The sequence below is a fragment of the Perca fluviatilis genome, chromosome 10, assembly GCF_010015445.1.
Source record: "Perca fluviatilis chromosome 10, GENO_Pfluv_1.0, whole genome shotgun sequence".
Lineage (NCBI taxonomy): Eukaryota > Metazoa > Chordata > Actinopteri > Perciformes > Percidae > Perca > Perca fluviatilis.
The window spans coordinates 33,418,356-33,435,490 of record NC_053121.1 but is presented as its reverse complement, the minus strand read 5'-3'; the positions used below and the strand labels follow the sequence as shown (position 1 = coordinate 33,435,490).

General features: G+C 41.1%; 1 protein-coding gene across 1 annotated transcript; it reads left to right on the top strand.

Annotated features, from left to right (window-relative positions):
* Window positions 1-455: 455 nt before the first annotated feature.
* Window positions 456-17,080, top strand: LOC120566559 (probable carboxypeptidase X1; the record flags this gene model as incomplete). Its single annotated transcript, XM_039813080.1, has 10 exons — window positions 456-672; window positions 765-856; window positions 3,263-3,386; window positions 7,431-7,627; window positions 8,853-9,032; window positions 11,604-11,801; window positions 12,422-12,518; window positions 13,599-13,738; window positions 13,997-14,099; window positions 16,175-17,080. Coding segments are annotated over 10 exons (1,650 nt in total), but the record flags the coding sequence as incomplete, so codon positions are not given.
* Between the last annotated feature and the right edge of the window lie 55 nt (window positions 17,081-17,135).

Sequence of the window (17,135 nt, the reverse complement as noted above, 5' to 3'; positions counted from 1 at the left end):
GGTGTGAGGAACCTGAAGACCGAACCTGGGGAGCTGATGGCAGTGGCCTGCCGGAGGAGGAGCCAGGAGCCGTGCAAGATGAAGACTGGAGGAGCAAGGGGAGGAGGAGGGTTGTGCTCTTAGCCTGAATGACAACTGAGCAGCAGAGAAAGAAGATAGGTTTAAAACAGGGATGTCATGCTGTGATTGGCTCGGGAAATTCAAGGCCGCTTCTGATTGATTAAAATAAAAGTCAACGCCTCTAACAGCTGTTCAGTTTTAGAAGAGAGAGAAATGTGATTAAGTTTAGAAGTCTTCCTGCAAAAATGTACGCTGAGCTCCATATGGAGTAGTGTTTTCATGTTTGTTTTTTTAATGCAATTTAGGCTGTGGATGGACAGGAGAATGGATGACATCATGAGAAAGGTCCCTGGTTAGATTGAAGTAATGTGATTTCATGTGTTGCATCTTAAACCACTTCTACCACAAGACTGAGGATTCCTCGTGTTTCACCACGTCTCCTTGTGCTGCAGGTATTTGAAGGAAACCAGGACACGGAGACACCTGTCCTCGGCCTTTTCAACACTTCCACGGTGGCCCGTTACATCCGGATCAACCCACAGACCTGGTACCAGAACGGGACGCAGGGGGACATCTGTCTGAGAGCTGAGGTGTTGGGCTGCGCACTCCCAGGTACAGGAGGCCAACTGCTAGAATCAATGTTTTTATGTAAACTTTATTTTTCTGTTTGGTCACTGTAACATACACCTTTTCCATTATCACAGATCCAAATAATATCTACGCGTGGCAGACACAGCCAACAGGGTCTAAAGACGAGCTGGACTTCAGACACCACAACTACAAGGAGATGAGAAAGGTTAGACAATGGTGTTACAGAAGAAGAGACTCATGACGCAGGCTTGAACCATTTGTACATATAGCTATGAAAAGTAATGCATTGCAATGTGTTTGTATTCCACGTATGCCTTGCTGTATGGAAGGAGTAGGGGGAGGTGGGCTGTTTGCGTCCTGGGGAAACCATAAGACCTTGATCCAGAAAATGTATGTTCGTGTCTCAGCAGTACTACTTAAGGGGACAAGTGTTTTAATCCAAGCCACAACCTTTTTTCTAATCTTAACTAGTTGTGTTGGTGCCTAAACTTAAAGCTACATTGTGTAAGAATTTCTCCCATCTAGCGGTGAAATTGTATATGACAACCAACTGAATATTACTTTCCAGCCCTTCCCATTCGAGTGCATTTTAACTCCTACGGTGGTTGAACCCGAAATGAGCTCTTACTATCTCCATCGTTTACACGCAGCTGTTCTAGCTGTCTGTGTTAAAACTGACGACATGAGTTGTCTGCCAGGGAAATCACGACGTTATGCAGACCATGCTATAGTTAGCCAAGCAACTATAAAACTTTGAAATTACACAAACAGACAGAATTACCTGTCGAGAAGAAAGCAGGCAACTCGTGTCCCTTTTTAAAATCCTTGCTCCCTATGAGCTCTTTCCATCTTGGAAAAGCCACCCAATATTAACTTTGGTCTTGTTGCTTTGCTTGTCGCGTTGTCGTTTTAATTCTCTTTTTAACTTCCTTGGCGACTCCGTTACATGTCCTCGAGATTAGGCGCAATCCTCCATCTTCAACAGGCTTTCAAATCTGCCGACAGCAGCAAGTAATCTTCTCCCCCTCCCTGGCATTCGTCACAGTGCCACTGAGTGTAAAAGCGCGAAAGGCAGAGGTATGTCCCTCTTTGGCTAATGTATTTTAAAGATGGAGGCGCAACATGGCGGCCGTCATTTGAGCAAGGGGATAAGCTTCGCTTCAGAACTCGAGCCATCTATGGCGCCATTTTGTTGCTAACTGGCCATCACCTCCTGTTAGCATTCCGCTGACCGCCATTCTTTTTTTTACGTCACTTGACTGCGAATAACTTTACATCAGAAATGTTTGAAGACTCTATTTGTCCGTTGTTTAGTTCCAAAGAAACACGACAATGTATAAAAGGCTCCATTACCTTGTACCTCACGTTATGGCTCCGTAGCAGACGGACAGTAGAGGAATTACCGTATAGTACAGGAGAAGCTCGCAGGCAGTTTCGACTTACATTAGCTGTTTAGGTTTAATTACTAATGTTAACTAGCTTGTTAGTTAGCAATAATTAGCCTGTGCTTATGTTATCTCCTTACATACCCCTACACTCTGCGTATCTGTAAGATTGGGAATGATTGAGATTTCTCTTAGCGCAGCTACCAGAAGACTTCACACTTTCAGACACGTTGCTCACGTCACATTCTCTCAGTTGGAGGCTGCGCAGTAAAGCTGGCCATCACTGGAAAAGTGCTTCTAATAGCCTTCACTGGTCTCCGTCCAGAGCAACGGGGTCTATTGGTCCATTATATACTGTCTATGCATTTGAGCGACTCGCTCGTATGTATTCTGAATGATTCTGAATGGCAGATTCTGCGCTAACGAGAATACTCTGTTTGTTTGTTTTGATTAGTTGGTGGAAGTAATTACACATGAATGAGCACATATTTGTGAAAGAACAAATGTTTTTTTGCTAAGAATCAACTCAAAAGAATTACACAATGTAGGTTTAACTGTTGTCGCAGCATGATGGTCGCCTTTTGTCGGCTAAACTTAACTGCAAGAGCCGCTTACGGACCAAGGCCCCAAGGCGCTCTGTAGCAGGCTCACAGTGACCTTTTCTCGGCTAAATTTATTTCTAAACTTCCTTAAATGTGACCGGCTGGCACTTGCCGTTATTTCCTAGGACATCATACAAATTGTTGGAAGTTTCCGTACGATATCACACGGACCCGTTTATGAGAATGCGTTGCATGATGACAGTGATGTTTTCAATCTGCTCCTGACATTTAACTCAACCAATTGGACACTTCTTGACAGAAAAGCTTTGCCATCAAGAGATTATTTTTTTGTATTAATAAAACTCCAGCCTCGTGTTGACACACATAGCCTACCAGTTTAGGGTTTTTGCAGTGAGCCTAGGAAGCTCCCACAGCGTGTGTGGTCTGGTCTCAGTCTGACCATAAAACAAATATTATGGGAGGTTTCGCTCCTTCATGGCAGTGTCGTCACTGTGCCGCCACTACCTGCGGTCTGTTTGGAGACACCGAACTGCATCTGATGGTCAGAGAACAGCCCACGGAAACAAACACAGATCCACATTCAGCATTTTAACACAACTTAGACAGGTCAGGCATAATTGATTGCAAACGGACAACATGTGCAACTTTGTTGTTGTGTCCCAGTTGATGAAGTCGGTGAACGAGGCGTGTCCGGACATCACTCGCATCTACAGCATCGGGAAGAGTTACACGGGTCTGAAGCTCTACGTCATGGAGATCTCTGACAACCCTGGGAAACACGAGCTGGGTGAGATACACTGGAGACAGATGTGAAGATGTGGAACTTTCTAAGTCTACCACACCTGTTTAAAAGGAAAAAAAACTCATTCTATTGTTCATCATTTGATAACTAAAACGTAGAAGATCCAGTTGGTGAAGTTTTCATCATTTTCATCAACCAAAAGCTGAACATTTTAAAAATAATGTGTGGTCTTTCATACGATACGATACGATACGATATGATAAGAAACGATACGATACGATACGATATGATAAGAAACGATACGATACGAAACGATACGAAGCGATACGATACGAAGCGATACGCTACAACTTTTATTGTCAGCCAGGGCTGAAATTCTTTTTGCATCCCTGGATAGCTCATATAAGAAAGAGGACTTAGACATATTGTACATACAGACATACATACAGACATACATAAGATGAATAACACCAAAGGACATACATGAAACATTACCACAAATGACATAAACACCCGAGTAAGGAAACAAAGCATACATGTATAACAACAGAAAATGACATGAGCACACACACAGACAAGGTCTTGGAGATTTGTAACCCTGAATAAATATTGCACTGGTTTAATGTAGCTGGTTTAACAATAGGATAGATTGATGTATGAAAGAGTTAGTTCATGGTCAAAGAATATGAGTTAGAGAACTTAAAAGAAATGCTTCTTTAACTGAAATTGCAGTCTTCTATGTGCTGTTAGTGCTCCGATGAGAGGAGCCATTTATTCTAATGAGGGACAGATGCTTCGAGATCACATAGAAGGGGTCAGAAGTGACTTCTGCAATGGCTGCCTCTGTATCCCATCCCTGCAAAACTACACAGCCCAGCACTGTGTGAACCATAAACCTATACAGACCAGAGTTCCCCTTCGTTTGCTCTGAAGCGTACAAATGTTTTCTTTGGCCCCCTCAGCTCTGCTCACATGGCAGCAGGGTGGAGAGGTTTCCCACCAAAACACATGGCAATGAAGGCAGCACAGAGTAGCAGAAGGCGAGTGGAAGATCATGGCTGTCTATTCAGTGTTTCAAATTTGTCCTCCCGTATTAGTATTTACCTAGCCTGGATGCCAGCCGAACTTAGCCCCGCCCACAAAATTCGAGGTCGGGAAGTTCGTATTCTGACTAGAATCTGAGTATGACCACGTCAGGCTAGTATTTACCCGTAAATCTCCCGTATTTTAACCTGCGTTATTAAAAAACAATAATAGCCCGGGCCCGAGCGGAGTAAAAAAAAAAAAAACATTCCCAATCTGAGCTCTGTCACTAGCCCCGCGATAACCTGCAGTAGGCAGTAGCCTACTGCAGGTACTGTAGGTGGCAGTTGTCGCAAGGTTAGTGTGTGAGGTCAGATGATGAGTGACAACGCCGGGAAAAAAAAGAAAAAAAAACAGAGACGGATGATGGACGCTACGACAGAGACGGTTCGCTGCCAAAACTTATGAAGGCTTTACTATGCATTCCCCACAGCAATGCAAGTTGAGAAAGGATGTTTAGAATGGTATGAAACATTGTTCCAGAGATAGGAGGACGTTAGACAACAGAACTGTCTGCGCTCTACTCTCATGTAACATGAACCACTCTGGCCCAGCCCACAAATACACTCCTTCCAAAACAGTCTTAAAGAATGCAAAGTCTGCAACAAATTTGTATAATAACTCACTAAAAGAGTAAAGAAAAGGAGCTGGAGCTTGGTTGGGGTGGTGGGACTGCTCGTGGTGGGCGCCGGAAAATTTCCCTTATTTTCAAATCCAAAACTTGACAGGTATGCTCACAGGTGCAAAACCTCTGCCAAAGGATTTTTTTCATTGCAGTTAGGACTACCTTTTTTTTAATTAAGTGAAATGCACGATCCTTCAGCCTAAGTCAAAACACAGAAATCATCAAAACTGGTGTGGACGTCCTGTCTCGTGTCTTTTAATATCAGGACTGCAGATAATTGGTTGCCTTTACAGAAGGAAAACATTCGATTTTCTCTCCACTCTTTTCACTGACCTGGTTTTTTTTATCCACCTCAAAGTCTTTTTTTTCCAGGGATCAGCGTTTTGATTGGGTGCGGTGTTATGTTCCATGTGTTGGAACGATCTTATGCGACCGAGTTTTTTCTGTCATCTGCCATCTCTGTGGTTACAGTTGGAATACACAAGCAGGCTTTAAAATAGTCAAATACACTCCTCCTGCCCCTTCCCTTTCTTTATGTAACGTTTTTTTTGTGTCCACGTGTTTTGTTCAACAACACTATTGATGCTGCTGTCTTGGCTGGGTCACTGATACTTACATGTCATATTAGAGATTATATAAAATGCATTTAATAAAACCACAAGGACACCAAAGCTGAATTACACATGTATCGAAGGGTTAAATCTTGAAGTTAAAGTTTGTTACTTACAGCAAAGCGCAGGCACAGTCTGAAAAACACCGCTTTTTTTTTTAGACTAAAACTTAAACCCTTTTAACCTGCAGAGGCTGTATACGTTGTTCCACTCAAACTGGCTCTACCAAAACATTGATTCACGATCCTTAGTAGTGTTTCCAGCTCCAGCTATTGAAGCAAAGCCATCTCCATACAGAGTTGTCAAGTCAAGAAAAATGTGTGAGCTGAAAAACTCTTGCTCATGAACAGTATGAGGAGGAGGTGAGAGATTTCAGAGCTGCCTGTCAATGCATGAAACAGATCCAGGTCTTCATAAACGGGGTGTGTGAAAGAGGTTGATCTGTACAGAAGGTATTTTGAAAGCACGGATCGTTTAGGAGTATTAAAGTGCTCATATTATAGCTTTTTGGCTTTTTCCCTTTCCTTTATTGTGTTATATATCTTTTATTGTGCACGTTATAGGTTTACGAAGTGAAAAAGCCCAAAGTCCCCCCCCAAAGGGACTTACCATCTCCAAGAGAAAACACTGTTCACAAACTGCTCCAAACAGCTCTATTGTAGTCCAGCCTTTACTTCAGAGATGAACGTTCGTCACTTTGTAACACACGTTATAATGCTCGCCTGACTAGCTAGCAGTCCTTACCTAGGTACTGCGCATGTGCGACTCCCAACAAAGATGGAACAGAAGTGCGATGCCTCACTCTGTAGCTAAAACAGAGAGCTCAACACACAGGCGGAAAAGAGGAGCTGCAGTAATGTGTAGTACAACAAAAATATGGTGTTTTTTTTTTAAATGAAACCATGTAAACCTATTCTGATATAACCTCTAAATACAATTGTGAACCTGAAAATGAGCATAATATGAGCACTTTAACGTTTTTGAGGAGGATGTAGCTCCAAATGATATTTGATTTGCCTGTTGGGGTCTTGCTCTGTCTTAGTTTTGATTTTCAGAGACCCTTTCTATCTGTATAAACTCATTTTGATTTTGGAAAAAACGTAAAGTCAAAAGTTTTATACATGTCAAATGCCAGTGGTGGAAGAAGTATTCAGATCCTTTACTTAAGTAAAAATACTAATACCACACTGTAGAAATACTCTGCTACAAGTAAAAGCCCTGCATTGATAATGTTACTTCAGTAAAAGTATGTAAGTATCATCAGGAAAATGTAGTTCAAGTATTAAAAGTAAAAATACCCAATGCAGAAAAATCCTCCCATTTTAGAAACTGGAAATAATCAAAACTGTTCTGTCAGTCAACTAACTGTTTAATTGTCTAAACATTTTGGGTCTACTTGTAGGCCTATAACTATAGTTTGTTGGGTAGTTTAATTTATAATAAAACATCATATTTATAACATATACATATAACATATAAACTGTGTTTTGTGTGCAAAAATCTTGATTTGTAAAGTAACTAGTAACTAAAGCTGTCAGATGAATGTAGTGGAGTAAAAAGTACAATATTTCCCTCTGAAATGTAGCAGAGTAGAAGTAGAAAGTAGCATGAAAAGGAAAGAGTGAAGTAAAGTACCTCAAATTTGTACTTAAGTACAGAACTTGAGTAAATGTACTTAGTTACATTCCACCAACTGGTCAAATGGTAAAATATATCAGAACTGGTGCTCTTAACTCCATTCCTGTGTCTGTGTTGTGGCGCCCCCTGCAGGAGAGCCAGAGTTCCGTTACGTTGCAGGGATGCATGGGAACGAAGTGCTGGGCCGAGAGCTTCTGCTCAATCTCATGCAGTACATGTGCCAAGAGTACAAGCGGGGCGACCAGCGCATCGTCCGCCTGGTCACAGAGACTCGCATCCACCTTCTGCCCTCCATGAACCCCGATGGATATGAGATGGCCTTTAAAAAGGTGCCTGGAAATGAGGGCTGCACAATGTATCGTCTTTTTTTTTTTAATCATCATTGCAATATCCGCTGGCGCATTATACACATCGCGAAAGGCTGCAACACATCGCGATATAGAGATTTTCTGTGTTAGTTGAAAGAAAATATCAGCAGAAAACTGCACTTTAAAGCTGCAGTAGGTAAGATTGTGAAGAGCCAGGACTTTGCCAACAAATTTGAACATCGACAACTTCTCAGTCCCTCCCCCCTTTCTGCTGCAGCCCAAACCGTCTCCTAAGCCCCTCCCACACAACGGAGTTTGACAGAACTGCCGGCATGTCAGACAACATGTTCAATAACTAAACACCAACACAACGCTTAACTTTACTCACCAGTAAAAAAACGATGCTAACTAGCAGGCTACCGTTAGCCATTTCAGCATCATATCAGACCGACCACTGTGCTAACGTTACTATCATCCTCACAACGCAGCTTTGTGGACTTTTGACTACTAATAACCAAGTGAAAGATAAATCATTCATGGTAATTATGTTACCTGTTGAGAGGAAATGTGGCTACATCTGCATCGTTCTTCAGATCTTTAAAATCCTGCAGCCACGCCACCTCTGAAAAGCCACTCCATTATTCAGAGTTTTGGAAAACCTTTCTGCAGCTCGTGCGCGGGGAGGGGGGAGGGGGGAGGGGAGAACGCTATATATGCGTGTGCCTGAGCAGTGATTGACAGGCAGATAGACCACCCCTGTGGCCCTGATTGGAGAAAATCGACCGGGAGCGATGGAATTTTGCCAATGGCACTACAGGCTGTAGGAGGTGCCAGAGGAGCTGTCTTTTTTTTTTTTTTACATAATTCATGTAGTTCTACTGGAACATAGGGTCAGTTTCAGCAAATATGACAGAAAGTTAGTTTTATAAGACTTACCTACTGCATCTTTAAAATGTTGTTTTTTGTTTTTTTTTGTTAGTGGTGCCTTTTATATTCAATCCAATTTGGTCAATAAAAGAAAGTTTGTTTGAAATTCAACAAGCAGTTTGTTGTGTTTTGAGCAGAATACTGAAAGCAGCTGAACTAGCAACACTTTAATATCTGGCTATCTAAGTTATATCGTTATCGCCACATTCAACAATCTGAACGCGTATCGCACATTTTCCTCATGTACTTGAAATGCATTTAGTCCAGTTGTTGTTGTTGTGTTGTAATGATGCTTCATCCCACTTTTTCTAATGTGCAGGGCTCAGAACTGGCAGGTTGGGCCTGGGGTCGTTACAGCTATGAAGGTATCGACATGAACCACAATTTTGCTGACCTAAACTCAGGGATGTGGTCCGCCATCGAGCTGGAGACAGACCGGTCCAAGCTCATCAACCACTACTTCCCCATCCCCGAGCATTACACCTCTGAGGAGGCCTTTGTAAGTTTTACTGTATATACACACGTCACACACACACACACACACACACACACACACACACACACACACACACACACACACACACACACACACACACACACACACACACACACACACACCATTCTTCTTGCAGTATTTCTCTAATTCTCAAAATCATTGACATATATATAATGGACCAACAGAGCCCGTTGCTCTGGACGGAGACCAGTGAAGGCTATTAGAAGCACTTTTCCGGTGATCTCTTCCTTTACTACGCAGCCTCCAACTGAGAGAGACGACGTAAATGTGACGTGAGCAACGTGTCTGAAAGTGTGAAGTCTTCTGGTAGCTGTGCCGAGAGAAATCTCAATCATTCCCAATCTTACAGAGACAGATAGCGTAGGTATATGTAAGGAGATAACATAGGCACAGGCTAATTATTGCTCACTAACATGCTAGTTAACATTAGTAATTAAACCTAAACAGCTAACGTAAATCCAAACTGCCTGCGAGCTTCTCCTGTACTGTATGTGAGGTACAAGGTAATGGAGCCTTTTATACATTGTCGTGTTTCTTTATAAATAAACAATGGACAAATAGAGTATTTAAACGCTTCAGATGTAAAGTTATTCGCTGTCAAAGTGGCGCCAAAATGAATGCTAGTCAGTGGAATGCTAACGGGAGGTGATCTCTTTGTAGCGTCAAAATGGCGCCATAGGAGGTTCGAGTTCTGAAACGAAGCTTACCCCCTTGCTCAAAATGAGGACTCTTCTCTTTTCCTGCCTCCTTATCTTTTGATCTTATTTCTGTTCCTAGCAGTGCTATCACGTTTTATATTTAGGGTGACAGGAACATTTTGACGGCTTTGGCCCTTTAAACTTTCACTTGTTTCATTACAACTTTATGCAACAGGGTCTGTGAGAAAATCTGTCAACATTTGAGAAACACCAACAATATTAGCACTAATGCTAAGAAAGAAAGAAGACACTCATAAAATAGCTGATGGTCTAGTTTGTTTATGGCTTCCCAATTCCATTGCTTGTGTTTATTGTTGCTATGTGTTGCATTAAAGCCACTGTGTGTATTTGAAAGTTATGACTGATGGCAGATTGGTTATGGGAAGTTGTGTTGAGGCTTGCTGTTTATTCCACCATAAACGTATCAGCTATTATAAGAAAAAAAAGTCAAACAGTAACGCTGCAAAATCGAGATGGGAATAATGATAAAATAAATAATTACACACGGAAATATTGTTTCATATTGTTTATAGTTAAGGGAATTCCCTCCTTCCAAGGCCCTCACAGGTGTTTTCATTGACTCTGGCTGATAGACTTGATTAGACTAGGTTTAATCAGGCAAAGTGAGTGAAATCACTTGTGTGGGTGTACCATGGCTGTCTGGGGCCTTTCAGAGGCAAAGATGATTTAAATATTCAGTAATTCCACTTCCGTTTGGACCACACATATCCATGAGACTTTGATATCATCTATGTGGCTAACTTGTGGGGTATACTTATTTTGAACACTTAAAAAAAAAATATTGTATCTTTGTTAAAATGATTAAAGGCTCAAATGCAACTCTAAAGTACAGCAGTAAATACTCATTTATATCTGAATATGGATGAAATGTAAAACACAGGAATATCTATCAAAAGAAAATACTGGGGGAAGCCTCAGGTCTAGGTGGAGAGGTTATACTGTATCTCCACCCTGGCCTGGGAACGCTGTCAGAGCTGCTTAATGTGGTCCGGGAAAGGGAAGCTTTGGGTCCAATGCTGTCTTTTCCTGGTTTAAAAGGCTGCATTACAGTAGAGTAATGTCATTTTCTGAATTTACCGGACTGTTCTAGCTGTTCTATTATTTGCCTTTACCCACATAGTTATTATATCAACATTACTGATGATTATTTATCTAAAATCTCATTGTGTGCATATTTTGTGAAAGCACCAATTGTCAACCCTACAATATCGCCATCGAGGTATTTGGTTACAAATATCGGGATATTAGATTTTCTCCTTATCGCCCAGCTCTCGTGGATTGTTAGAAAAGTTATGCTTGCTATAATCTTTGCTTCGTTTTAGTGTTAAACTATTTGCATGAAGTCTGTGTGCAAATATTTCTGTTCTCATGAGATAATCATCAGAGCCACTGACCTTGTGAAAAGTACAGAATTCCCTTGAGGGCAGAGCACATGTGGAGGAGACGCCTGACCAGAGATAAGAAGACAGTATTTCTTTTGTATTATTACTCCCTCTTGCTTATAAAAGGCTGCTGCTGAAGACTATCATTAGTCATTTTCTGTACTCATGCTGTAAACTGACTCTACTTACAAGTAATAACGAACTTTTGCGAGAACTCCAGTGATTTTATCCATTCTTTGATAAATAATTATCCTGACAATGGATGGATGGAGAAAAGGCATCGTCTGACTGAAGCTAGTGGTATAACATCTTCCACTGCTTACTGATCTGTTGTGATGAAAACGTCAGACGCGTGTCTAAAACTGCAAATCTACCAAACTTCAAATGTGCAATATGTGTAGAAACTGTGAGTGGAGTCTATCCTCTGACTGGATCTCCCGCTCCGACATCAGGTGGCGTCAGAGACCCGAGCTGTCATCAACTGGATGCAGAACATCCCATTTGTTCTCAGCGCTAACCTCCATGGCGGGGAGCTGGTGGTCGTCTACCCGTTCGACATGACCCGGGACTGGGCACCTCACGAGCACACGCCCACCGCTGATGAGAGCTTCTTCCGCTGGTTGGCCACAGTGTACGCCAGCACCAATCAGGTCAAACCGCCACTCCTCCTGTCACTTCCTGCTCTCATTCTTAACCATCGTGTTGTCTTCCCGTCGATCACGCACGCTGTAAAGCTTAAAACATAACTTATCACCCAAGTCTGTGTTACACCTTCTAGCCAACTTCATTCCAACTTATTCCCACTAGTTTTACACTTATGTTTGGAATTCATCGTCAATGAACCTCATTTTTGTGAAATTATGCCTTGTTTTTGAGTTAAAAAAGCACTAAGTTATCAATTATTTTGACTAATTAAAATCAGAGAAACGTTTGTTGATGGATTATCACATACTTCAACAGATTTAGTCAGGATACTGTTTTGAAACCATTTCACTATTTTTAATGGCAGCAAATAATCACACCTGTGGTCTGGGAAGAAAATGGATTCTATTCAATTAAATAAAACACCCAAAATTCATTTATTTAAGAATGTTGTATGGAACCATCCATGTTATTTTTGGGCAATATAGAAGTTTTGAATAATGGTCTAATTTGACCCGAGGACAACATGAGGGTTAAAGCATCTCAGAAAACATCATTATAGACTAAACATGTTCCTGTATCATATATATATATATATATATATATATATATATATATATATATCCAGGTGATGTCCAACCCGGACCGGCGGCCCTGCCACAACAAGGACTTCATTAGATACAACAACATCATCAATGGAGCTGCATGGCACAACGTACCAGGAAGTAAGAATGTGTGTTTTTCACTTATGTGAAATTATGATGGTATAGTTATTACATTCATATGTTTCATATGTATGGTAGAGTTTGGTTTGCAGTCCATAATCAGGTGAGATTTGGGTCTGCAGGTGCCCTCTAATTTGATCTGCCCAAGGTTATTTATTAGTTATGAGCTTTTGGGAATAATTCACACTCTACGTGTTATCTATGAAGTCATAGGCTCCCTTTGCCGGACCTTCCTCCACAATGCTGTGGATGAGGGTGTGGCTAGTCCAAACGCAGCATAAAAGTAGTTATGACAGAAAACTCCGATTGGACAGATAGTCTAGCTAGCTGTCTGGATTTACCCTGCAGAGATCTGAGGAGCAGTTAACCATAGTCCTCAGAAATCCACCAGGAGTATGAGTATGAATTCCATCACAAAGGAAGCCCAAGGCAACGGATATCCGGCCTAAATGAGTAAAATCCGTCGGAATTTCCGTCTGCAACAGAGTAATCCTGGAAGTGGAACGTCGAGGATATAGGCTAGAGGAAGTCATAAAAGTTAGCGACAAGGTTTGACTGGAGCAAAAGTTGAGGCTTGTTGTTGCAATTTAATAAAAACAGCTCAACAAAATGGCAGTGGATATTGTTGTGACAGAAAGTAACAGATTACAGCTTTAAGTCTAAAATGAGGTTACTTAGTAAGAAATTGAACACAACTTAACTTAAAGTGCTTGTATTATGCTAATTTTCAGCTTTATAATTGTATTTAGAGGTTGTACCAGAATAGGTTTATGTGGTTTAATTTTCAGAAAACACCATATATTTGTTGTACTGCACATTGCTGCAGCTCCTCTTTTCACCCTGTGTGTTGAGCTCTCTGTTTTAGCTACAGAGTGAGACATCCCACTTCCATACCATCTTTGTTGGGAGTCGCACATGCTCAGTAGCTAGGTAAGGACTACTAGCCAGTCAGAAGCAGAGTATGAGGGCGTGCCACGCTAGCAGCTAGGCGAGCATTATAACGTGTTACAAAGTAAAAAGCATAATATGAGCACTTTAACAGGAAATATACATTTCTGCGATTTTTTTCTTTCCTTGCAGGTATGAATGATTTCAGCTACCTGCACACCAACTGTTTCGAGGTGACGGTGGAGTTGTCCTGTGATAAATTCCCTCACGCCAGCGAGCTCCCCATCGAGTGGGAGAACAACAGAGAATCTCTGCTGGTTTACATGGAGCAGGTCTGCTTTGGTCGAGCTCTGCTAACATGTTGATCTTTTAAAGAAATCTTTTTTCCTTCTTCAGCTGCTCTCCCTTAATCTTTGTTTCTTTAATATCCCTTTTTAATATCCCTCTTCTTATTTATTTTTCTTAAGTCAGATGAACATCCCTCGGAATCTGGTAGCAAAAATTAGAATAGAGCTTACACATAACATTGTATGCCGTATATGTTTCGTATACAGCACAAATACAACTGTACTGTCTCTCTTTTGTTTTAGGTCCACCGTGGAATAAAGGGAGTGGTGCGAGACAAAGACACAGAGGCTGGCATAGCAGATGCCATCATTAAAGTCGATGACATCGATCATCATATCAGATCAGGTACGGTCTTACATCAGATATTTATTAAATCAAGCCCTACATATTTAAAGGTATTATATATGTTATACTTTACTCAACTGTCATCCAAAATAAACTGAAGTAAATAAATCAAGTAAATCAAACTATTACAACACATTGTCCTTAAAGCAAATGTGTCCTGTGGAGTAGCCTCTTTTTTTAATTTTAAGTTACTTCTTCTTTTATTCCAAAAAAAAAGTATTGTATAGGGTGTATCACGATACGATATCATCACGATACTTATGTCACGATACGTTATTATTGCGGTTTTAAACATATTGCAATATTCTGCGATTATATTGCTATTTATTACCTTTTTTCCAACTTCAAATTTTTCCCAATTTCAAATGATGTCCCCAAAAGGAAACTTTGTCAACATCTGTTTTATCTAAAAAGATACATTTCTCTGTTTGTTCATCTCACTTCACTTTTATTGCCACAAATTGACATTGTCAAGCAGACGGACTGACCAACACATATATAATAAAAGATTGATTCTTGGCGTCTGTGTATCGATACAGTATTGCCACGGAAAATATTGCGATACTATGCTGTATCGATTTTTCCCCCCACCCCTAGTATTGTAGTAATAAGTTGAATAAAGTGCTTTAAGGCCATGGATTTGGGAAAGTACTATATACAGTACTTTATTTAAAGGTCCCATGGCACGAAAACGTCACTTTGTGAGTTTTTTTTTACATTAATATGCGTTCCCCCAGCCTGCCTATGGTCCCCCAGTGGCTAGAAATGGTGATAGGTGTAAACCGAGTCCTGGGTATCCTGCTCTGCCTTTGAGAAAATGAAAGCTCAGATGGACCAATCAGGAATCTTCTCCTTATGAGGTCATAAGGAGTAAGGTTACCTCCCCTTTCTCTGCTTTGCCCGCCCAGAGAATTTGGCTCACCCATGAGAGAGAGACATCATGGCTTTCAAACGAGCAAAGTGGCAGTTGGTCAAGGCCACACCCCCACCCTCCACCTTGCCCCCCCCTCTCTCCTCCTCAATAGCTACAGACACAGAAATGGCACATACTAAGGAAAGCTCATTGTGGGACTGGCTCTAGTGGCTGTAATTCTGCACCAAGGCTGAATTTCGGGAAAGAGACTTCAGATACAGTATTAGGGGACCACTAAGGTCTATATAAAAGAGACTTCAGATACAGTATTAGGGGACCACTAAGGTCTATATAAAAGAGACTTCAGATCCAGTATTAGGGGACCACTAAGGTCTATATAAAAGAGACTTCAGATACAGTATTAGGGGACCACTAAGGTCTATATAAAAGAGACTTCAGATACAGTATTAGGGGACCACTAAGGTCTATATAAAAGAGACTTCAGATACAGTATTAGGGGACCACTAAGGTCTATATAAAAGAGACTTCAGATACAGTATTAGGGGACCACTAAGGTCTATATAAAAGAACTTCAGATACAGTATTAGGGGACCACTAAGGTCTATATAAAAGAGACTTCAGATACAGTATTAGGGGACCACTAAGGTCTATATAAAAGCATCCAAAGAGCACCATATCATGGGACCTTTAACACTTGTGTTGTCTTCCTGTCGATCAAGCAACTTTTAGTTTTTCTGGGTCAAAATTTTAGTTTTTTCAACATTTTGTTGTTCTTTTTCGACACTTGTCCCAAAGTTTTTTTTGTCACTTTTTACAATGTTTTTGGCAATTTTTTTCCAGCGCTTTTTGGCAATTTGTTCCCCCTGTGTTTTAAGAGCTTTTTCAGACATTTTTGATATTTCTTTTAAACATTCTTTTGTCATTTTTCTTCTTCTTACACCCAAATTCAATGAAAATAGTGAACTGATCATTTATTTTACTTGTGAAGAGCGTTGTAGGGAACCATCCACATCAGTTTCCTTGACAATTTGGTTGAAAGAAACCCACATTTCTGATATAGAAACTTTTTGAAAATGGGTTAAAATTTGACCCGAGGAGAACAGGAGGGTTGAATCGTTTTCATCATATCCTAAATGTTACTTCAGGTCACCTCTGATGATTTCTGCTCACTGTCAACTTCTGCTGTCTTTCCTTTCTCCAGTTACCGATGGAGACTACTGGCGGCTGCTGAATCCCGGTGAGTACCAGGTGACGGTCAGCGCAGAGGGCTACTTCCCCTCCTCCCGCACCTGCCAGGTCATGTACGACCACTACCCGACAATCTGTGACTTCCGCCTCACCAAGATGCCCAAACAGAGGCTAAAAGACATTTTGGCGAGGGGAGGGAAACTCCCCAAGGACCTGCAGCTCCGGCTGCGACAGCTACGCCTGCGCAAGCTCCGCGTCACCACCAAGGCCATCAACCAGAGGCGCAACGCTTCCAAACGGGCAAAGAGGATGTGATGATTGAAGAGAATATCAGAACAAAGCTGGACTTGGTTCAGTTCACTTTGGGTTCAGAGACACCCATCTTCACTGGATTTATGTCACTTCATGATTTAAAAAGAAATTGCTGTTACCTTGCTTCTATTTTCAGCAACATGCAGTTTTACACCTGAGAAATTAGGTTTCATCTTCTGCTGTGGAGCAGCAGAGCAACTGAGGGAACAGTTCCTCGCTTAAGGTCACATTTATACAACAGTAATGTGGTGGCTCACTGGATTTAATATAAAGGACTATGAGGGTGAAGTGTGACTTTTTAGCTTTCAAAGTGTTCACATCCAGTGTAGGAAATGTGTACGTTTTATATGCAGCACAGCAGGAAAATGACAGGGCTACAGTTTCATTACATTACAGAATCCTAATATAAATTAAGGGACAAATCCGGGATATGTTTTTATGCTAATCATATCCACTGTGCAGGAATACAGAGCCAAAACAACAATAAATGTGTCATTTTCTAAATACCTGTATGATTGTTAAATGATGGTGCAGAAAGAGGCCCTCGCCTCTTTTGATTGATACTAAAACCTGTTCACCTAAATCATTAAAACATTTTTTCCTCAAACTGTGTTTAAATTCTGGAAATACCTGGATGCAATATCATGTGGTTTTATTTCTGA